This window comes from Dioscorea cayenensis, chromosome 19, assembly GCF_009730915.1.
Source record: "Dioscorea cayenensis subsp. rotundata cultivar TDr96_F1 chromosome 19, TDr96_F1_v2_PseudoChromosome.rev07_lg8_w22 25.fasta, whole genome shotgun sequence".
NCBI classification, from domain to species: Eukaryota; Viridiplantae; Streptophyta; class Magnoliopsida; order Dioscoreales; family Dioscoreaceae; genus Dioscorea; species Dioscorea cayenensis.
In genome coordinates, this window is record NC_052489.1 from 11,745,434 (window position 1) to 11,770,188 (window position 24,755).

General features: G+C 32.2%; 1 protein-coding gene across 1 annotated transcript; it reads right to left on the reverse strand.

Moving 5' to 3' along the window:
• Positions 1-6,961: 6,961 nt before the first annotated feature.
• LOC120283682 (thiol:disulfide interchange protein TxlA homolog) lies at positions 6,962-20,252 on the reverse strand. Its single transcript, XM_039290396.1, has 2 exons — positions 19,750-20,252; positions 6,962-7,388 (listed from the first exon to the last, which is right to left on the reverse strand). The coding sequence occupies exons 1-2, from the start codon at positions 20,176-20,178 to the stop codon at positions 7,245-7,247; spliced, it is 573 nt and encodes a 190-aa protein (XP_039146330.1). The 5' UTR covers positions 20,179-20,252; the 3' UTR covers positions 6,962-7,244.
• Positions 20,253-24,755: the final 4,503 nt, after the last annotated feature.

A 24,755-nucleotide genomic window follows, 5' to 3' on the forward strand; every position in this document is an offset into this window, starting at 1 on the left:
TCGATCCTCATGTGGCCTAGTAGAGACATATGCAACATTGAATGGCAAGGAAGAAATAACGGTATGAAGATCTGACTGTTTGCCAATCAAATCTTCAAGTGGGAGAATTGTTAATAACATGTACTGCTGCACATGTGAAATATATAAACATACATACATCATTACTTAAGTTTAATTGGAAAGAGCTCTAATTAAATTTGTATAAAATAGAATAATTTTAACCATGCGGGGATCCAACTGATCACACAGTAATAAAGTCAAGGCAATTCTTTTGAGCACTACAAAAGTAGTAATTTACAAATTAATAGTTAGGATGTAATTATACAGCCTGAATGAAAAATGATAGGCCTTCACTATATAACTAGCAGCTATTGTTTGAAATATTTTCATCAATTCTATCTCCTCTTGTTATAGTTGGCCACCATCTTCAAAACAAACAACCCTCATTTATATGTGAGATATGAGAAATAGACCTATGAGAGACTAGATCTCTTATCTTAGCTGGTTATTTTTCCTATTTCTAAGACTCTTTGCTTTGGTATGAATACAGCATTGGAGGGTGTTTTCTTTAAAATATAGGAAACAAAATTATTAGTGAAAAACCCTAAGGTGTGAACATTCATTAAAGCATTAGCATTTGCATTTTTTTTTTCAAAAACATGGGGTTGTTCAATGGTAATGTATTACATCAAACTACTTTTGTTTTTTGGACTGATTTTTTCTTAAGTTTAATGTCTTTGAACTAAAGATAATTATGGTCCTTATTACCTTCATATATGTTGGATCTTATTTTTATTGGATTTAAATTAAAGATAATTATGGTCCTCAACCTCAATATTACTTCCATATATGCTGGGTCAGCCCCCTTTTTGTTGTGGTGTTACTGTAGAAAGAGAGGAGAGAGAGGCTAGCATACCAATGTGAAACCAAGAAGAAGAGGAGAAGAGAAAAAAAATGCTAGGCCAAGACTATCAGATGGATTTCACTCAAACTTTGAGTAGAGAATCCTTGAAAGAAGCCCTCTTATCTATCTAGTGTGATTCTTCTTTTGATCCCTTCTTGGTGTCTTTTATCATTCATACTTGTGTTCATGACATTTGTTGCTTGAGAGTTTTTCATTAGTGTGTCGATGACTCTAAGCTTGTACACCTCTTGATTAATCTAAAGATGACATTGTTATCTTTTTGTTGACATAGTGGAAAGTTGGTTTAATTGGCCTTAGGGTTCTGTGATTTTTTCACCCCTAGATTGGAGGTGTTTTCCATGCTAAATCGTGTGCCTCATTTGTATATGTTTGATAGATCTTTCATTATGTGTAGCTTAGATTCCAATTTTGTACACAAAGATGGAAAGAATAAAGGTCCTAGAGATTTCAGAATTTAGCACGGCTACTATAGTAACCCTGCTGAGACCGTGCAAATCACAAATTTTCTAATTTTCACACTATGATATCGTACCCGTACTACAATGTGGGGATATACAATATCAAAGTTCTAATATGAGGAAGTTTCTAACAATTGCATGAGCAGCGACATGCCCATATAGATGTTATGCTAATTACAAGCTAAAAGCTCTAAATTTAGCAAAGTTGCTATAGTACCCATACTTAAGTGCTACAATACAAGAGGATTCTTAAAAATAGCACTGGCAACAACATGCCTATGTCAAAGCCGTGTTAATTGCAAGTTATAATTTCTAAGAATAACACGGTTGCTACAATACCCACATTTACTAATATAGTGCCTTTGTTGAGTGCTACAATACTTCATCAAAATGCTAGCTTTGTGATGCGTGATTATCTAGTCTCCCCAACAATATATGTTGGTAGAATCGATCTAATAGAATTATGGTTAGAAAATAATTGTTCTAATCAAATTGGGACTATCAATTACTATTAATTGATATTTAATCAACAATTGATTAATCATCAAGGATCGATCTCATGAACACATGAATATATGTGATAGATCAGAGTTACCTCAGAGAGATTTCACGAACGCAAAATCCTCCAACGTTCATACATGATGCTCTTGAACTTTTCACCGTTGGTCCGGAAGGAGTAATGGCTTCTTTTGCTTCAAAGAACTAATGTGAATATTAGGGTTTTCTCATAGCCATCTTTTGATGGCAATAACAATTGGTTAAAACCCTAATCTCATAACACATATTTATAGGGAGTATTCAAATAAGGTTAGAACATGTATTGTGGGACCTATTTGGGATCTCTACATCTTTAACAAATTAGTTCATACTAATTATAATAATCACAATCATGTCCATCAACAAATTGCAATTTAATTCAAAGATTAGAGATATTCATATATGAGACTCCAATATAATATTTTACATATTATTCACCTATGTCAGTAAATATTTCATATAAGTGAGCATGATTAGACCACCAATGACACTGATTATCCACACTTATATGTGTGTTTCCTTATACTATTAGACATAAAACACATTTAAAAAACATGTATAATAATATATATTTTATATATAATAAAATAATTTTACAAAATTAACCTACCGGATTTTTATCAAACACATAATTAAGAAACACAATCTATAATATTTTCTCTTACAATAGGAGTGATAGATCTCATCTTAGATGACTACAAGCTTTCATGTATTCATTATATAATCCAACATGTATGTATATAGCCTCCAATTAGCATCACTTGTTGACACTATCAAAGTAATATAATTTATATATAAGATTAAATAACATCCTCAGGTAATAAGAACTTTCTATAATAGAATAACTCTTTTATTCTATAATAGTGTTTGGTCTAAAAGTTTTGTAGTAGTTCAATTCAATATTTGTCAACTACAAATACCAACAATACTACTAAGAGTTTCCACTCTAGTGGCTAACACATACCACTCTAGCATATTTAATACTACAACATGTGAAAACCAAATAATGAATATGGAATCATATTTTATCTCATAGGCTGTGAACCATTTCTGGTTGCAAGGAACATAGATAATCATGTCTCACTTTAATGATCTCTATCATTAATTTAAATTAGCTTTCTAGGGCATATTAGTTTTTCAATATACACATGAAAAGCACCCTATGTTAGGATTCAACAAACTATTTTCAACCCAAAACGGTTTGACCCCTTCTATAATACTACCCCCATAAAGCGCTAATGAGTCCATGGGCTAATTATCTTGACACATTGTTTTATAATCAGGCTTTGCCTCATATGTTCTATTTCTAAAATAAGGATAAAATTATTCTTCATTAATAGTGGCAGAATTATTTTTTATCTCATCATATCATATTTTCTATTATAAATTATTTTGCACTCTAAAGCCTCGGAGAGGGAGCTTTGCTATCACTTAACATATAATTCAGAATATGGGGTTATTATATTTATTTTGTTAATCTGAATTTTTTAATGTTCATAATAATAACTTATGATATGTTTAGTTCAAGAACTCAGGTTTCATATTGTGAGATTTAGCCTGTCTATTTCTCATGTTTTCTGACTGTATTGTTATCCTGTTGACCTGTTAGTTTAGACTTTAGAGCTTCATGTGATCATTATTGCTGTCTCAGATTTTTTTTTAAGTGTGAATGCCCTTGATTTTGATTTAGAAATAAGTTCACTGAAGCTTTCTATATCTTTCCATGTGATTTAAGATGCTAGAGTCTTACAATTACTCATATTCATTCAATAAATGTTGTATTATTTTTTTCAGTGAATATTGTTCATGTTTCTAATTCTATCTGATAGTGACTGCATAGACTTGTATTTTTATGTTAAATATTACCTTTTGCTCTATCTCTGATCGAGTTCGAGTTTATCTAATGATTATATATTTGAAATTATTGGATGTCTGGGCTTCATGCCATTGATGCTATTTGGAATCGCTGGGAGCTCTCTATTTTTAAAAACCTTTTTCTTTAAAAAAAAAAAGAAACATTCTTTTGTGCTGCCACCTGCCATCCGCTGTAAATGGCCACCACACCGATGATCAAGGTTCCGATGTTTTCTGAAGTGTAGTCTTTAGTTGTCCTTGTTTTAATTGTACTTTTTCACTTCTATAAATGTTTTGCTTAGGTTGTCTTTTTCCAATGCTTGTTTTTCCTTTTGAGTCTTTTTAGTCCTTACTGATTTTATTATCATTAATAAATTGTACTTTATTGAACCCTCTCAAATATATATATTTATTTGTGCTGACTAAGAAACTGTGTATATATATATTATATTGACATGTACATACATGTGCATATATATTTTAAGGATTCTTCTGCGTATAATACACTGAATAACTTTCATTCCTCTTTTGATGGTATTTTTTTTTATTAATTTTGACCTATTTTGGAATATTTGATTTTTCCCTCATGTCCTCTAAAGGTGGGTACCCCATGCATGCAACCCTAGCCTCTCTCCTACAAGTTTCCCTCCTCTAACTATTTCGGTAGAACTTTCCTTTTTTTTGCGGTTTACATGCAATCTCTCTCTCTCTCTCTCTCTCTCTCTCTCTCACACACACACACACACAGAGTATATAAATATATATATTTATATGGATGCTAATCTTCATTGGTTCGGGCCAATATATAGATCCTGCGTGTGTGTGTGTTTATACGTTTATAGAAGATTGAATTAATTGATATTATTATTTAAATGCCTGTACCCAGGCTAATTTATTAAAATATTGTTTTTTTTTTAATTATTTCCTTAAATGCGCATTTCCGTAATTATTTACGGAAATGCGCATTTTATATTTTTTTATTATTTTTTTTTAAACAGCCGGTCCCACTCTAATTTTTTAATATTTAATTTTAATTTTTTAAAAAAACAGAGGGGCCCGTTATTTTTTTAATATTAAGTTTTTATTTTTTTAAGAACTGCGGGTCCCGATAGTTTTTAAATTAAAAACATTTTACATTCAAACCCTTATAATTTTCATTAATTTTTCTTATAACTTATTTTTTCTCACTTCTACTATGTTATTTTTACTTTCACTAATTATAACCCGTACATTAATAATTTAAATAATTAAAAAAATGTTTCTATAAGAGCTGATCTGGATGAAATTCAGTCTACCTAGCATTCATGAGAGCCAGTTGGATGAAATTGATCTTAGCCATCCATTTGTTAGGGTGGAGCCTATATAAACCCTCCAAATTCTTTTCTAAAAACACAAAGTATTTCTATGAAAGAAAAAAATTATCAATATAGGAAGCTCTTCTTTAAAAATTTTTTTGTCATTGTAGTTTTTTATTTTCTTGCAATGTTATTTTTATTTTTTTACATTAAATCTAAATGAAAAATTCATATTCTCGTTATCTTGAGCGAAGGAGACAACCCTTGGTCGAGAGGAACACCCGACCAAGGCCAGGAGGGAACTCTTGACGAAAAAAATAAGCTTCCACTACTAGTTTGCTAGTTACTCAATTTTTGATCAATGGACTCGGTATGTTTTTTTCTATCCGTGTTAACTAGTTGACTTTCATATAAGCTTCCTCTTTTTTTTTTTTTTTGCTTTTTATTAAAACATTTTTTTTAATTATTTACCGAATTACGTAAGAAGTGAGAAGTAATTAATGAAAATAAAAATAACATAGTAGAAGTGAGAAAAAAATAAGTTATAAGAAAAAAATTAATGAAAAATTATAAGGGTTTGAATGTAAAATGTTTTTTTAATTTAAAAACTATCGGGACCATGAGTTCTTAAAAAAATAAAAAAACTTAATATTAAAAAAATAACGGGCCCCTCTGTTTTTTTAAAAAATTAAATTTAAATATTAAAAAATTAGAGTGGGACCGGCTGTTTAAAAAAAATAATAAAAAAATATAAAATGCGCATTTCCGTAAATAATTACGGAAATGCGCATTTAAGGAAATAATTAAAAAAAAACAATATTTTAATAAATTAGCCCCTACCCATGTTGCCGTAATTTACACTGTGGCTTTCTAATTGATATATTATTTTTTTGAAGATTTAAACCTTGTAGACCTTTTTTTTAAAATTCAACTCAAATTTAAAAATAATTATCTTTTCTTGTCACTGGACAAAGGCTTGAAATCTTGAAAATTAAGATATTTTTTGAGTTTCTCATATTTTTGATAAGTTTAAAGAGCTTAACTTATTATTTTGATATCCTATTTCTAATCCTATTGATTAATTGATGAATTTTATTTGTCAGAGACCATTTTAAATAGTGCCAATGATTTTATTTAGTGATCATAACTTGTGGGGTTTTAAAAATTCTTGTAATTTATAAATTTTTATTCATGAAATAAATTTTGTTTAGTTATATTTTAAATTGATAGCCAATATATTAAAATTCAATGTCTAAGATTATGATTTTCTAAAATTGATAAATAATAATTTTGTAAAAATATATAATTGTTTTTATCTAATTTAAATATGAATGAAACGTGGACGTGTGTTTGGAACGAGATTGAAAATTTAGATTGAAATTGTAATCAGGATTAGATTTGAGAATTTTATACGGATTTAACTTAAAAAGAATTGTATTCTTCAAAGACACCCCTGCCACATTGGCACCATTATATACATACATATTGTGATGTCATCCTCTACTTTAAAAAATAAAAATAGCGTTCTCACTATATGATACACCAAAGGACAGGGAAGGAGACTGGCTATTGCAAGCAGCCCGAAAACAAACGAAAAAAAGCATGTTCAACACTCACTGGCCACTTTGATTTGATGCATGGTCTCATGACCACTTTGACAAATATAACAGTCCCGTGCCATAAAAATTAATTACAAAAATTCATAATTTGATGGACCAAAATCTATTTCAATTAAAAATCATTTTTTAAAGAAATATGTATAAGTACAGCCAATCAACAACTTGTATAATCAGCCATTTTGATATGATTGCTAAGGTCATTATGATATGCATGTTATACCTGAACCATATTAATTTAAAGGTCTTACGCAACTAAAAAATAATAAAATGATAAAATAAAAAAAAATAAAAATAGAGGCTTCAACTGTAAAATACACTTGCTACTTAATTGACGCAAAGATTAAGGAAAATAAAGGAGCAGAGGAAGATGAAAGTTTCAGGATGTACAAACTCCTTATCACGGGGAGTATGATAGGATTATATCATACTGACTCACTTAGCAAACAATTACTTTTACATACATGCCTTGAAATAAAAGGGGAAAATGAGATCTTGAAAGAATTTCATCAGCTTCCAGTTACTATCAATCTAACTATGAACCTTTGCCTGTTCGGAATCACGGTTGTTTCATTTGCAAAAGATGAGAAAGACTCGCAGTGACATGTTCTCTACTAGTTGGAACTCCTGTTTTCGCCAGAGCTCTACCATTCTTGTCTAATAGCACAAAGCAAGGCACATACGAAATGTCGTAATGGAGGAGCTGCAACCACAACAGAAATTACATATTAATTAATGGAATCATAAAGTGCGTTATTATCGTTTTCATATAAAAAGCTCAATCTGCAAATGCTTGTTTAATTATAAACTGGTTAAGCTCACAAAGTAAATTTAAAAAATAAATAAATAATAAAAAAAAATAAACTGCTACGCTTCAAACAAGAATGAAAAGATATTCTTAATACGTGGTTTACATTATACATGCAAACAAAAGAATGAACTGCATGTTGTGCAAAAGATATTTTCCATTACTACCAAATCTCCTAATACTTTAAAGGTGACCAGCTAAACCACACTGACATTAAGTAAAATGCTATTTCCAGTGATATCACATGCACCAAGATTTTGGAAAAATATTGCAGAAAAATTCATTGAATTGAGTTTCATTATAGTTGAATAAATAGAAGTTTGTTAACCAACAAAAAGAAAATTCATTAAATATTCAAAATCAGCTTCCACCTCCGTCAGAGCGGAAAATAATGAAAAGTGATAAATACAGAATTATATTTATTATCAAAGAACCTCAAAGGAGTTTCAATTGAAAAAATTTTTATGAGTACATCACCAAAATAACATGGAAGATTCACCATTATTAATGGAAGAAAACATCTGTATGAGCTTCATTAAAATCATATGAATGAATGATGTAAATACATGTGCACAAAAAGATTTCAAAAGAAAACCAAAAGCATAGGTCTGACTACAAGTCTAACATCATCTACAATAGAAACCAGAAATTTATAAATCACTTAACCAGGGCAATCGCAATATCCACTCAGATGATTCGGAGGAATGTAAGAACTAGTAATGCTGCAAGAGTTATTTTACTCAAGTCAACATATTCACAAACTTTAGATACTCTTAATTCTCCACACTGTCATGTTCAATTGCAACAACGTAAATTGGATCAGACTAAGACTACAAAAGAAACAAATCTGTGGGACATCAGGTAACGATACCCACCAGAAACAAAAACCACAGAATGATTAAAAATGATTTGTGAAAGCATGCGATCACCATATATGTTTGACCATCAAAGAACTAAAAGGATAGGGTTGTCTGAATCATTGAAGCACTTGATAAAGCCTAAGCACTTGAAGCATAGAAGAGAACTAAAACTTGAACCAGATGCCAAATAATAAAAGCAAAGCCACAACTTATTAATAAGAGAGCTTATGAATGGAATTAACTGAAAATATATTTAGACCTATTAGGATGGTTGTGTAAGTGTGTCCATGTGCGTGAACGTGGGATCACCGTAGATGTTTGTGTTAGGATTATGCCCTCGAATGCCAATGAGGATACTTGTATTAGGGCAATTCATTTATATTATACATTCTTATTATTATTAATAGGTATTTATTTTAATGTTCATATAAATCTTGTGATAACATTTTTAATTAGTTTTGAACATCATAGTCAATGTGTATTAAGTTAAACCTTCTACTATTTGTGGGATAAAAGGAGGCACTAAAAGGATTTAGTATTTATATACTTAAATAGTTCGCAAATCAAAGAATCTTTAATTGGGCGTTAAACATTCATAACGATTTGTATGACAAATACTTTAACAAAGAGTGTTAGTTGAACACTATGGAATAGTGAGAGCATATGTCATAAATACATCTCTAAGATTGGTGTATTCGAACATAACTCGCAACAATCCAATCACATGGGTTTTACTCTTTGACAGTCAATGATTAGGATTGTTGGTTATGATTATATAAATGGATCTTAGACCTGAGGTATCATAATCACAATGTGCTTGTGACGTCTAGCCTGTTACTAGAGCCGTTAGACTCAATTTACCTTTTGGTAGAACCAACCTCGAAGTAGGGCTATGTCGGGCAAGTAGCAGTTGTGAGTGATCACCAAGAAATAATTTGTTCGGAAGTAAACGAATTAGTATCCTATGTGATTATAAGTATGTGAGATTAGAAGACCATGGCCAAGGCAGTCAAACTAATCGTGTAGAACACGAAGGATAGTTTAGCAATCTTACTTTACTATGGTTATTTGTATATGATCGAGTTCAATGAGTTTGACAATTACCATGGCTCTTACTTGGTTGAGATAAAGGGTTTATACACATGGTAATCATAATCGGAAAGATTCATAATGATCTACTCATTCGTGTTTAATTGGGATACGACGTGGGGCCACGAGACTGGCTAGGTGTCACCCGCATTCTTTGATATCCTCCAATTGCCAATCGAAACGAACCTAAGCAGTTACGCTCAAAGGAATTAAAGATCAGTCTCGTTTTAAGTGCATGGGTAAAATTATCAATTTATAATTTACTTCACGGGAAAAGTGAGGTTGTAAATTGGTCTAGGGTTTGTCTTAAGTTTAAATTTTGCTTAAAATTCAATGGAGTCGAATAATTAATCAAAATTATAAGTACTTAAAGACAAAAGTGGTTTTAGTTACATTATGACTCATATTGTACTAGAACTTCAATGATAATATTTATCATTTATTAAGTTTCATATTTGAATCGAACTTCATAATAAAATAATATTCATCATGTTTTATGAAGCCTCTATAAAAATACTCCTCCCTAACCCTAGATGAAATCAATTAATTCTCTGGTGAGAAAAATCCCCAAGCTCTTTCTCCCTAACCCTAGCCACTTTTTGGAAAAGAAAAGACTATTTCTCAATTCCGACATGTGATCTAGAGGCGTGGGACTTTCATTCGGCGCTAAAAGATCAACGACAATCCAAGGAACAAATTTGGCACATCAAAGGAAAGGTTTTCAAACATCCAAAGGTAATTTTCTAAACCTTTCAACTAAAATAGTGTTCATGATAAGTGCTTGATTAAACATTTTTATACGTGTTTTACATGCATTGAGCATCATTTTTACCATGATTTATGTCTCATATTGTGTATTTGGTGTTCTTTTGTGTAATTAAGTTGTGAATGCCTTGAAGGATTAAAAGGGAGCAAAGATAGGCTATATTTGTCTCATATTTTTACAATGTTGAGAGTTCTTGAGCAATTCAAAGACCAACACACGAGAGGAGTTCATAAATATGAAGATGTGTGCCAACTTCCAAGGAGATTCAAGTCAATTCACTAGTTGGAAAGGCACAAAGGCAGTCACATCTTCATGTTCCTTCTCTTTGTGAAGATTGCAAGATCTCTCGAAGACGCATACAAAGAGGAGAATGTTTGGACCGCGTTTGTGAAAAGTACTGTAGTAAAGTATTGTAGTTTTTACTATAGCAGTATTGTAGCAAAATTACTGTTTACGCTCCCGTGTGGAAATTCCTGCAGCCCACGCGGGCGCGTGGAAAATCCACACGAGCGCGTGAGGGCATGTGACAGACGCGGTTCTGAGCTATAAATAGGCCGTTTACCCTATTTTGGGTGACTTTTTGAGGAGCTTAAGGCGAATACTTGGAGAGCAATCGGTTAGGGTTTAAGAAGGTCTTTGCCAATTTGGAGGGGGTTCTTCACCAACTTTGATAGGTTCCTTCGCCGTGATAGCACTTGGGGAGTCATTGGCGACCTAGCTTCAGAAAAGAACCCTTCAAGACGTTGAACTACCCATCAAGGCCAATCTGCACGAATTCGAGGGGGTTTCTTTCTATAGATTTCATTGTTTTTCATTGTATTCATTATTGTTTTGTAACTTGCCCCATGGAGGGCTAAACCCAAGTAGGTATTTAGACATGTGAACCATAGGATTTATGCTTTTGTATTGATTTGCTCTATGTTTCTAGTTAATCCGAGTTGATTTGAATTTTAACCTTGTGATTTCATTGCTTGCATGTGCTATTGATCTTTGCGATTAATCTACATTGCTTGATTTGTTACTTTGATGTGAGAGGTCTCCATTAGAGTTAGAACATCAATGTTAAAGAGGGTTGAGAGGGTGAGCCATAAGATAGTGGAGTGTCCCATTTTCCTTCCAATTGAGTGTTTCCTATCTCCGTATTCCACAGACTCTATGCAACCATATTTGGTGTGAGGCGTGAGATTGATAGATTTCTCCACTGGGACCTTGTAGAGGATTAGAGATCCTTCGCCGGGAATTAGGGTTGGATCTATTTTTAGGAAGCGGTTTCACTCCTAGGTATCCTTAGAGCTTATTGTAGGGGACTAGTACCGGTTGCTTGGAGACAGGCCGGTTACCCTTGGATCACCTCGACTCAATTAAACTCGGTTTAGAAACATTTAGCGAATCTTGAGCTTCATGTTATATCCTAGGGGGAGCATTGCCTGATTACCTCATCGTTATTGATCGAGAACTCCTTCACTTTATTTCTTGCCCGTTTGCTTGCTTTTTAACTCTTCTTGCAATTAGTCCATTTCATCACAATTCATTGATTCTGAGTAGATAACTGAGAATTGGTTAATACTAGTACTTTCGTTCCATGTGGATTCGACTACCCACTTATTGGGGTAATTATTACTTCGACACCCATGCACTTGCGGTTACACTTAATTCGGGCGCGTCAGTTCATTAAAACAATTAGATCATAACGCAATTTTATTCTTGCTTCCGCATGCCTTTGATGGTGATACATAATTATGCGACATTTACCATGAGTTTGATCATCAAAAAATTAAAAGGAGAATAGGGTTGTCCGGTGTTCTATGAGTTATTGAAACAAGCATTAAATAAAGCCCAAGCACTTGAAGTGTGACAGAGATCTTAAACTTATACCAGATGCAAAATAATAAAAGCAACACCGAATGCAGCTTACTTGCAAGAGAGCTAACAAATGGAATTAACTGAAATATAGTAGTAAAGCTGGTACAAAGGTTTGTGTGTGTATGTGCATGTGTTTGTGATCACCATATATGGCTTATCATCAAAAACTAAAATAAAGCAGAGCCATCAACTATTGTATGAATCATTGAAATAAATAAGTCCAAGCACTTAAAGTGTGGCAGAGATTTAAATCTTGAACCAGATGCAAAATAATAAAAGCAACACTAGACACAGCTTATTAGCAAGAAAACTTTGGAATGGAATTAACTGAGAATATAGTTATAGAGCTAGTAGGATGGCAGTAAGTGTATGTGCAAGAAACCATGAAGAAGAACAAACCTAACCACGGTGTTAGCCTCAGTTTAATTTAAATTGGGATTTATGAAGCTCCCAGTCCACGAGTCATGGTTTCAATGTTATTTTCATGATAACCCAAGGAAAATTTTGACATTGTCTTTCATCCAAAGTTCCATTTTAATTATTCATTATAAGGTTATAAGTACGAAAATTATATTGCAATAGGATGATGTGTGAGATTCCCAGCGGTTAGAAGTAGGAGCATCACAAGATCAAACATTCACCACTACATCCATTCGTTCTAAAAACGCAGAAAGTTTTGGAGCTTATGGAATTTTAGACTTCAGAGAGCTGTTCATGAAAGTTGCGTAAATGTTGATCAAGAAATGATATTCCCATAAAGAACTCTGATATTTTGGGTTAATTAGTAGAAGAAAAAAATTACAAATAACTAGCTTTTGATAGAAAACTGGATGGATTGGATTAGATTAACAAAAGGACAAAATTACAAATAACCAAGTTTGGTTGTTTAAAATGCTAGTACCTCCCCACAACCCTTTTTTTTTTTCCTTTCCATTCTCTTCTATTCTTTTCTGTTTACAACCATTTTAACCAAATAACAATAGATTTCCCCGCGTCTTCCCTTTACATACTACCATGTGCCATCTCATTTCCCATATCCACAACAAGGGGTATCCTGCAATGCTTGATAGAACTTCAATATCAAAGGTCTGCCAATAGTCTCTCCAATAAAAGGCATCTTATCCTCAAAATAAAAATCATGATCATATCATACGGTCCCATTTACTCTCAAAATCTAGCAAGGTTCTCCATTTGGGGTATACTTCGTACCATCTAGTAACACCTGAACTTCCTTTATCTCCTTAGGTTGCCATACCAACTTCATCTCATCTAATAGCAATTAGGCTGTGTTACATAATCTTTAGCATTATTTTAGGTGCTTAAATCCTAGAATATTTAGCAAATGTTCACAAATCTCCCCAATTAAGATAATTAGTGGACTAATTGAGGATTCTGCATAATTAGTATCAATTATCTATCTACCTACCTTACGTAGTAATTTCTTTTTTTGCTCGCCTCCTTCCCTTAAAGGATGGCTCTTTGTACAGTTTAGACATACAATACAAGTTATTCTTCTTTCTCTTTGTTATTCTCATTTTTCCTCAATTTTATCATGGTATCAGAGTCTTTGGGTTCTTTTTCTGTTCTATCTCTATCCTCCGATCACGTCCTCAGTGGTAGCCAGGTGTTCTCTACATCACGGTGGCTATGGTGTAGCTTCACCAAGGAATACCTTACTTTGTTTGTCCATATTTCACTAGATATTTTTCGGGCTTTTTTCATTTTTAGTAATTGATTGGCTTGGGTGTTCTGATTGGTAAGTTTATTTGTACGGAAGAAGGCTATTGTGAATAAATAGGTGTTTGCAATGAAGGTTAACCAAGATGGATCAGAGACTCACCTCAAAGCTCGTTTAGTGTCCAAGGGCTATGCTCCGACTTATGGAGTGGGCAATTGTGTAATTAAAAGAGCTAGGTGCTCTTAAGGCGCTAAGACACTTTATTGCCCGAGGCGAGAGGCGCCACAACAAGCGTGTTCACTCGAACAAAGTAAAGCGCTAGTTAATATATATATATATATATGTATTACACATATATATATAATTTTTAGAATAATTAAAGTCACATGCTTCCACCAAAACACCAACCTTGTTCCATCTTCATTTTTTTTTCTTTTTTTGTTGTTGTATGCTATCCTTCGGACTTTTTATGGCAAGGGTTAATTTTGCCACCTCTTCAAATATCTCTAATTGATTAGTTAATTCCTTAATTTAATCATTAGTTTTAAAAAATGGCAACTATGTATTTAAATCTCCTAATTTTTTTCCTCTAAATTTATTTCTTTATTAATAAGCGTGTCTTTTTAAAACCACCTAATTTTCCTCCCCTAAATTTATTTCATACCTTATTAGTAACTGTGCCTTTTTAGAATTCCAATAAACACTAATTGCAAGCATTAAATAAAAGGCCTATATCAAGAAAATAAGATAGGCGCACCTTTTTAATGCCTTGTCCAGAAGGTGTTGAGGTGCTAAGGTTTCGCCTCGCGTCGCCTAAGCACCTAGGCGAGTGTCTTTCTCGCTTTTAATAAGGCAATTTTGATACTTTTTCTGCAGTCGCTAAAATGACATCAGTTCGATTATTCATCTCACTGGCCACCATCTATGATTCGCCTTTATATCCACTAGACATTAAGAATGTTGTTTACATGATCTTTTGGAGAAAGTATATATGGAGCAACCACCTGAGTTTGTTGCCCAAGAGGAATATGGGAAGGTATGCCAACTTTGTAAATGCTTGTATGGTTTGAAGCAAAGTCCCTAAGCTTGGTTTGGAAAATTCAATGAAGCTATCGACGAATTTGGAATGAAAAAGTGAGTCTAATAACTCGGCTTTCTATAAATATTCTCAGCCTGGCATCATTCTTCTTGTAGTATATGTTGATGACATTGTTAATACTGAAAGTGATCCTGCAAGGATTTCATCACTTAGACAACATTTGGTATAAGGTTTAAAATATTACCATGAAAATATAGAGCCCCACGAATATGGAGCCCTGGGAATAATAAACCTAGGAATATTTTATTCCTTTGTTTGGTTAAAACAAAACATTCCTCGAAATATGTTACTAATACTAAACATAGGAATAACACATGGGAATATTTAATTCCCAACCACCCCCCTATGATAATATAGAAAGCCATCAACTACGGAAATGATTTGCACTTGGGAATAAATGGTTCCTAGGAATAAGTTCATAAGTTATTACCAAACATGGAATAACGCATTCCCTCCCTTATATTCCCTGAAATTTTAGATTAATCCTCACACCAAACACACCCTTGAGGCTTTCTTTCATAGTCAGTTTCATGTAACTCCAAATACACCAAAACAAACACCACCTAAGTTTCTTTTTTTCTTTTTTCTTTTTAATCAAAGTCTTCCATTCCCAATGGTTCCTAACCATTCCATAACCATTACAATCCCAAACCACATTGGCACTACCCAACTCAAATGGAAAAAAGTTGAGTTACAGAAGTAATTTGCATTTTGATTGTCACGTTCCTACAAATACCCGCCCCTTTATCCTTGTAAACATTTCTTCACCATCATTGCAAAAGCAAGTTTTACCAGAATTGCTAACTCCATAACCAACTCTGATGAAATAGACTAGTGCAAAGCGCCACTATCTACCAACCCAATGATCTGCATTAACCTTAACATTCCCCATAGCTTCATTAATTTTGAAGTAGAAATTCCAACTATAGCGTTCATTGACAATTGAAGTAAGTTATCCCCCTTATCCTGCAATAGTTACTCAACATTCTATGAGACCTCATTTGTTCATCCTCTTACTCTTTTTTTCCATAATTAAACCCGGATTCAAGCTATATTTCTATCACATCAAAAGCATAATCTATTAGCCAACTTTGATTGAAAATGAGTCTATCAATAGCCGCAAATCTCTTCTCTCTTCTTCCCTCGCAAAACAACTTATTGTTTCCTAATATGGCCCAACTTTCACCTCGAAGAGAGAGTCACAACTTAAGAATGCCCTGCTGCCATATTGACTAATTTTGAAATTTGGAAGACATTTGCTCTTCCACTTCCATGACAAATGTGGAATTGAAATAAGGTGCATAAGCCTGATAAAGCCCCATCTCTTTATTGATCCCAATAGGCTTAAAATTTCGTGGGCTTCTATTATCACCGATTCTCTCTGAGGCATGATATTTAGATAGATTACCAAAAGAACAAAATTACCAATAACAAACATAACTAATCAAGGAGCTAGTCCATCCCTTACAATTACTTTCCTAACCTTACTCTCTTCCTTATTCTCCTCTTTGTACTCCTTTTATAATTGAATAATAACAGATTTTCCCACTTCCTCTCTTCACATACTGCTATTAGCACCTCATTGTCTAGATCCACAACAAGAAATATCTTGAAGTATTGCCTTTGTCTTTTTGGTAGAAATTCAATATTGAGGGTCTCAAAACAATAGTCTTTTGAACCTCAATCTTTGAGGGGAGTTGATCATGCTTGCATTCAACTCATCAATAGAACAATTATCAAAATACATTAGTTCTTAATTTTAATCCCTAAAATATAACTACCTCTGCTTGGACAAACCATTTTCTTTTAAATTCTTGCAGCAAAATCAAAAGTATTTATACATTGTAAATTAAAGATAAAATAACAATAATGATCTCAAATTATAAAAAACCCCCTTCACAAATTTTGCCTTCTTTGTTCATAACATGATGATAACAACTTTTCTGAATCAATAGTGACCTAAAAAGCAAAGATTAAAACTATGAACAATGGGGAAGACACAAAAATGATTAGTTTTAATGAAATTGATTAGTCATATCAAATGCATAATTAATTACATGAAATATATGATCAATCAAAATGAAGCCAAATATTAATTGGATGGAATCAAGCGAAGCTAGCAAGCTAATGTCAAAATACATGATAGATATCAAACCCTTTGTCAAAGCCAGTAAAATCAAAAGAAAATCAGTGAATCCGTGAAGTAGACAATAAATCCAAATATCACGAAGATATGCCTCAATATAAATATATATATAGAAGAAGAGATACATTTTCTTTTCTTCTACTTGCATCATTTAAAATTTCTAAATTATAAGATCCGAAAGATTTTAAAGATGATCAACAAAACAAATGTGTAATTACTAAAGCCACTCATTAAAATCACAAAGGAAGTTCTTGTCAAGTGGATCTGCATAAAAAATTCTAATTTGTAATTCAAGAAAAGACAAAATCCCTCCTTATACATATATTAGATTGTAATATTGATGACACACTTGATGATAATCAAACTCACAAAGCTAAAATTAATTTCGTTCAATCAATAACATAAACTAAGTGTGCTAGCCTTCCTTAAACGAAAACTTTAAAACATCCCTTTTCCAAATTATCCCAAACATTGAGATCCTATATACTAAAGTTATCTTAAAGTAAATGAAGATTTAACTTTGTTGGTTCCTTACATAGCAAACATTCTAGCACTATCATTCAAAAACTTCCATCAAGACTTCCTTTTGTTTTGTGTAATGCACAGCAAATACATCCCGATGTAGAGAAAACACCATCAACCATTCCCAAAACTGAAAATAATGGTTCCATTGTGCACAAAAGAAATGTTAACATACTCTTTCAAAATGCATTTCTAGGATATACCTTTCAATATAATTTCTTAATATTATATTGAGCTTACACTCTCCATATGTTTGTGCCTATTAGATGCCACATATCATGCTTTCCCTTTTGTATAGGTTAAAGACTAATGAGTGACAAACTAAGTTGCCCATGTTTTGAATTTACAGCTATTTGAGTACACTCTCATCATTTCGAACATATTTTGCTACCAACGACACAAACTTCACTCCCCAGACATTCAAAATTGGAGAAACACATTCAATTGACTCAAATTCTGCAAATATAAAGGAAATGAAATATGTAGCAACATTGATCTCAAAAGTTTGGATATATTTCCTTCACTCAAATTCAATGTAATGATATAACTTAAAATTTAAAATACTATCCAAGTTTAATGGAGCCAAAATTTTGAGGGCTAATGTCATAAATTACTTCAGAGATGAGATTAAATATATAACATCCATTTCCCTTTTCATAACCACAAGTAACGACTTCAAGAATATAATATCTCCGTATGAAGCCACAAATTATAAATAAGGATCACTTCCATCATTCCATATATTTTACACCAAAGTGCAACTAAATTAAATCATGATTACAACTAAGTTGGTTACATTTTGGCCACAACTTCTCAATTCTCACACAAGCATTGTGGAAATATTTAGATCTTAGTAAATTAAGAGGAAAATTCTCATTGGTACTGCACTCTGCCATGCTTTCAACCACTAAAAGTTTCTTCTTCTTGTCACATTAATAGTATATTAAGAAACCCTAAATTTCAGGCAAACTATCAATTTCAAATTATGCAATATATCTTATAGATCAAGCCACACATTTCACAACATAAAGAAAGCATTTCCTCCTTATTTCTGTTTCCATATCATGCAAACCCTTCACTGCATGCTAATGCAGAGAAATTACGAGTTGCCAACACAGCCAGATGTCCCTTTTAGCATTTAAAACTAAAGGGTATCTCATTCTAACAATATCACCAATAAAAGCATCTTTAAAAAAAATTAAATCTGCCATTCTGTATAACGTCATATGATTTAACAATTCATCTAACTTCATGTGCATTTTATGGGACTTGGAACAGTAGCAGGAATAATGCAAATATGCAAAGAACACTTAGCATATATGCACATATCATAGTTTAACAGAACAACAAAAACCAAAAATTCACAGCTGCATACAGATTACAGATGCATAAAACACAATTGATTCAAAACAAAAATTATGTCTTCAGTAGACATAGAGCATGACCACTAACACAGTGAAACAGAAAAAGATAAGAATAATACATTACAAGGTAGGAAATGAGGATAATAAGATACCACCTACCCAAATTTTTGGTGAAACACTACACTTAATAAATTGGTTAAAAAGGTATCAATTCTTGAGTCAACAAAGTGATCAAGAATTAATAGACAAACATATTTTAAACCAAATATAAAACTTAAACTGCCAGAAATACTAGCAGTCTGTCTATTTTCAAATATTGCATATTTTGTTCTTCTACAATGAAAACGTTCAAAACAATCCTTGTAAATTTCCATTTTTATTCATTTCAATTTTTACAGCTAACAAGTCACTTACATGGCATATGTTTTATAATATGGGTTTCTTGCAATTATTTGGACGAACTTGATTCTATTCAGCCAAAACATGGAACACTTGAAGAAGCCAAAGACCAGTGAAATAAAAAACTATTAAGATTCATCTGGTAGCATAACTTTCCCAAGACTACGTCTCATGTCAACCTTTTATTCTTATATGGGTTAATAGTGAAAACAAGAATACCCTTAGCACAAATAAAATAAGCCAAAGAAGAGAAACCATGCAAGAAAAGGAGAAAAACTGAAAGTGAAAAAATTGTTACACATTTTCCTTCATTTCGCTATACATATATATTTGATTCCACACAATCAAACAAAAGATTCAAGAGACCAAAGAACCCATTTATCCTGCTATCGAGCATCATAAGAACAAGAATAACAAAATCATAACAAGTTCAAAATCCCAAAAACCTAGAAGAGAAGAAGAACCCTAACCTCAGGAAGCCATCTCTCATTCTCAGCATCCGCCAGAACAAAACTAACCCAATCGGAGTTTCTAGCCTCCAATTCAAGGACATGATCGAGAAGGGAGTTGCAGAGCAGGCACTTGGGAGAGTAAAACTCGATAACAGTGGCATCCTTACCGCTAGCAAGCGCAGAGGCCAATGCCCGGTGCTCAGCCTCTCCCTGGTCCTCGCGGGACAAGGGTGCGGTCTTCTTGGAGCCATGACGGGCTGGATCGAGGGAGAAGGCTTGGTCGAAAAGGTTTACGGCGAGGGAGCTGAGGTTGTGTAAGGACTGGAAGAGCCAGGGAGACTCGAGAGTGCCGCAAGGGTTAGGATTTTGGGGATCTTGTGGTTTTCGAAAGGGATCCCAGGGCCACTTCCAGCATAGAAGAGGATGCGGTTTTCCAGCAGCTCCCATCTGCTCCTCTGTGGACAACCAAGAAGGCGAGGGGGGGTGGCAAATCTTCACAGGGATAATTGTAACGGACCTGATAATTTTGTGAACTCCTTAGTTAATTTATATTTATATATATATATATATTTATTATTATTAAGCGGCACATGGCACTTTTGGGTTTTTTTTTTTTAAATCACTGTACTTTAGTCAAAAAAATATCTTGATCATTAAATTTTGATTTGCTTCGAAATATCCACTAAAGTTACTAATCATTTCAGAGACATGTCACCCGATGGATTAGCATCTTTATTAGCTGACGTGAAGGCCATGAAAAGCCTAGTCATCGCACAATCAAAAAGTGATCTATGACCTCCACATCAGCTAATATACAAATTAAAATTTAGTGATCAAAATGATATTTAACCAAATTTCAATGATTTACCCAAAAAAAAAATTAACCTCACTTTTCCAATTGGTTGTTGCTTTTATTTTATTTTATTTTATTTTATTTTATTTTATTTTAGTTTTGAAACCCACTTCTATTATATATATACATAACATATTAGTTATATATAGCATACTGATCTAAGAACATGAAAAGATATGTGGGGCCACTCTTATGACTTTAGCAAATTCATCGGAACAATAAAAAAACTTGTAAAAATAAATGGACCGTTCTTTTCATTCATTCACATGTGCCTATGCCTTAATTAGGGGTGTATTTGAGCCAAGCCGTTCTTGAGCGGCTCGGTGTTTGGCTCGATAAGTGCTCATTCGTGTTCAGTTCATATTGTAAACGAGCCAAGCTTAAATATCATTTTCAAGCTCGATTAATAAACGAGCCAAACTTGAGCAGCTGAAAGCTCGGCTCGTTTTGGCTCACGAACACAGCTCATGAACAAGCTCATTTATAAGCTTGGTTATGAGCTCGTTTATATATATGTGTGTGTGTGTGTATTAAGGTGTATATAATCTATGTCGTTGTTGTCAATTTGAGTCACACATATAGCGCTCTAAACTACTATTCGAAGGCTCAGCTCGTTAAAAGCTCGGGTCAACTAATTCATTAAGTTAAATGAGCTCGTAAGATAAACGAGCCAAGCTTGAACATTACCAAGTTCGGCTCATTAAATCTTGTGAACAACTTGTTTATTGTATAATTAAAAGCTCATTTATAGTATCATTTATAATTTTATTTGCAACAATCATTAAGATAATCATTTATAGTGTCATGAACAAGCTTATTTACCGCATCTTTAAAATATTACAAAAAAAAATTATAGATAGTTACATCACAATGTTTATTTTGTTATTATTGTAATTATTTGTTAACTTATTTAATGAATATTTTAACAAACTTGAACTCAAACCTTAATGATTTCATAAACAAGCTTAAATTATTCTTTTACTAAAATGATTCTCAAACTCAAATCGAGTTGAGTCACAATTGATAATAATTCATTAAATAAGCTTTAAATGATACTTTACTAAATAAAAAATAGAATATAAAAAAATAATCAAGCCTTAATCAAGCTAACGAGCCAAGTCTAAGCTTCGAATTTTCTTAACAAGTTGAGCTCGAGTATGAAGCTCGAAATAAGCTCTTTAGAGCTCGAGTTCGGTTAAAATAGTAACGAGCCAAGCTTGAACATGAAAAATGAAGCTCGAAGAAAGCTCGGTTCGAGCTCGAACTCGATTAAATAGTATCGAGCCAAGCTTGAACAAGGCAAAGCTCGGCTCGGCTCGTTTACAGCCCTAGCCTTAATCGATGAAGGACTAACCTACACATTACTATATAATACTTAGTAGAATTATTGATAATTCATTTAGTTTCTTTATAACCCTTCATTACTTCAAATGTTAATTTTCTAAATAGTCCCTTTACTTTTCCAAACTTATCCTTTTAGTCCCTTTACTTGATCTGTAACTTTTCGGTTCCTCTACAATTTTAATTTAACCATGTCAGTCCCCTTAAATCCTATACCCTAACTCTAAACCATCAAAAAGGGGGACTGACATTGCTCATTTAAACATAGTAAAGAGACTAAAAGGTTACAATTTAAAGTGAGGGACTAAAAGGGAAAGTTTAAAAAAGTAGAGGAACTATTTAGGGAATTAGACCTACTTCAAATCATTAATCACAAGGTATGTATTTTTTTGTATACATATATATATATATAGTTTTTTTTAAGAAAAATCATACAAAGCTTAAGATCATCAAATGTTTTTTAAAATTTCACAAGCAATATCATTTTTTTTATTATAATCATATTTGAATGTGTACATTAACAGGGAAAATTAATAATTGAACATGATTTTTTTATAATCATTTTATTAACTTTGCAAAAATAATATAGTTCCAAAATTTACATTTTAGTTTTTTTATGACCTTTTATGTGAAAAAAATCCTATATACAAAATTATGCATTACATTGATATTATTAAAATTATCATGTATCACTGAAATGATATATTAACATATAAAAAATTAAAGCTCACCAATATTAAAACTATTAAATATTAATAGTATTACTAATAACTATCATCAAGAATGCATTCTTTTAATTAAAACTTTCCATAGATAAATAATTCAATTAGATTAATTGTTTAAAAATATAAATGTAGAAATAATATTTTTTTTATGTTGGTTATAGTTTATATTATTATATGTAATGGTCCAAAGGTCAAGTGTTGTCCCTGTTTCCTTTCATAATTATTTTGAATATTAATTAGTGTCAACCTAAATTACTAACTTAACACTGTGAAACAGCAATTATGTTTGAACGGATAGCCATCAATCCCATCATGCCTCGCAAGATGACATAGGAAAATTTTTTAAAAAGTACTTTACTTAATCTAAAGAAATTCAACATAATGTCCATAAGTTATAACATTTATTTTCATTTGTTATAGATCTTCTTTGAAATCCTTAGAAAAAAACACGTAATAATGTCATTATATTTTGATGTCAATTGAACAGATTTTGGAAATTTGAGTTTTGCATCTGTGCAATAGTTTTCTATACTCCTATTGATCTTTAAGGTTGCAAAACCAAGTTTAAACTTTGTCCATGGCTAATTCCCTTCATAATACTCGCCCAAGATGTTATGCTCAAGGACATTAAGGCAATATTGTTGTTTTATTTTGTAGGATTTGCAGTGGATTGTTTGGAATTAAATCTTAATTCTTTTTGTGCCCTTACAATTAGTAAGAATAATTTAACAACTGAACAATATGAATTTTTTTTTAACTATATGTGTGTGTTCTTCCTTGATAGCAACGGAAAATGTCACATCACACTTATATATTTGATCTATATTGTTGTTACCTATGTGCTTTTCTTGAGTTTAAGTGATAGATTATTCGAAAGGTATAATTGACATTTAGCATCACATATGCTATTTTATTCATTTATTATGACTATTAGCTGGATATTATTATAAAATTTTTTTTCATATTCTCTATAAATTATTTCTTCATGGGTTATGCTGCTATCTATGAATTATAGTGATTGATAAATCTTAATTATATAGGTATTTTGATTTTTGGATCTTGGGGAAAAACCCTTATAATTATCTTCAACAAATGGGATGATGTTGCCATTAGTCTCACTAAACATTCTTCTATATAATAAGTCTTGAAAAAGAAGATGGAAGGAGATAGTCTCAATATAAACAAAATAACCAGCCCATACTAGATGTCTCAAACAACATAGAGAACATATTTCTCATTTGGTTGCAGATGTACCTTTAATAAGTAGGATAAAAGCCAAGCTTAATCGATCTAACAGAATAATAATTATTAAGTCTAAAAAATCTGGTATGAGCATTATGTTACTGGTAGACATTAACACAAATAAACTACACACAGCTAGGCTGAATGTTGTGGCATGGGATCTAGGCCAAAATTCTACACCAAATGATTCAACAAATGCACAAGAAAATAGAATAAGGAGATTAAATGCTCTTAAGTCTTCCAAAAAAACTTAGCTCCAAACTCAGTCTCAAACTGAAACCACGGTGTTGCCATGTATATCACCAAGGAATAACAAAAATAAAAAACTAAGTACTAAGAAGAATTTACCTTCCATTTCCTCTCCACAAATAAGGAGCAATGCTAATGATGATATTAGTAGAACAAATGTAGTTGTTGGTAGTCGGATTCAAGAAAATAGTAATGCTTGTAGCAAAAAGTCTTCTAATACTATTTAAACCACTATAGATAGGATAAATGATTATAGTCAACACACTTCGTCACATGAGAATCACTTAAGTATGGTTAGTTACTGTTAGATATTTATATTAAGTAAATAAATTCATTTTGATGTATATTGATATACTTTCTTATATTATATAAAAATTAACTCTATAGATTAATTATAGCAATACATGATCTTTTTCTAAAGCTTTTTAATTCCTACAGTTTTAATTTTTTTTACATTTGAATGATGTAATAATTGTTATAGGGACATGCTTCGAATATTCTTACTTTGGAGAGCTATCATTCATTTGCTCTTTCTTCCATGCATACATGTGGTATGAAGAACAGGTTGATGTATCAAAGAACACGTCAAGCCCTATGCTTAACTTATGTTGTAA

Excerpts from the sequence above, each read along its gene's own strand:
- LOC120283682 (XM_039290396.1), bottom strand. The coding sequence starts at position 20,178 with ATGGGAGCTGCTGGAAAACCGCATCCTCTTCTATGCTGGAAGTGGCCC. Across the intron at positions 7,389-19,749 it reads ATGAGAGATGGCTTCCTGAG|CTCCTCCATTACGACATTTC; the intron begins GTTAGGGTTCTT and ends TTGTGGTTGCAG.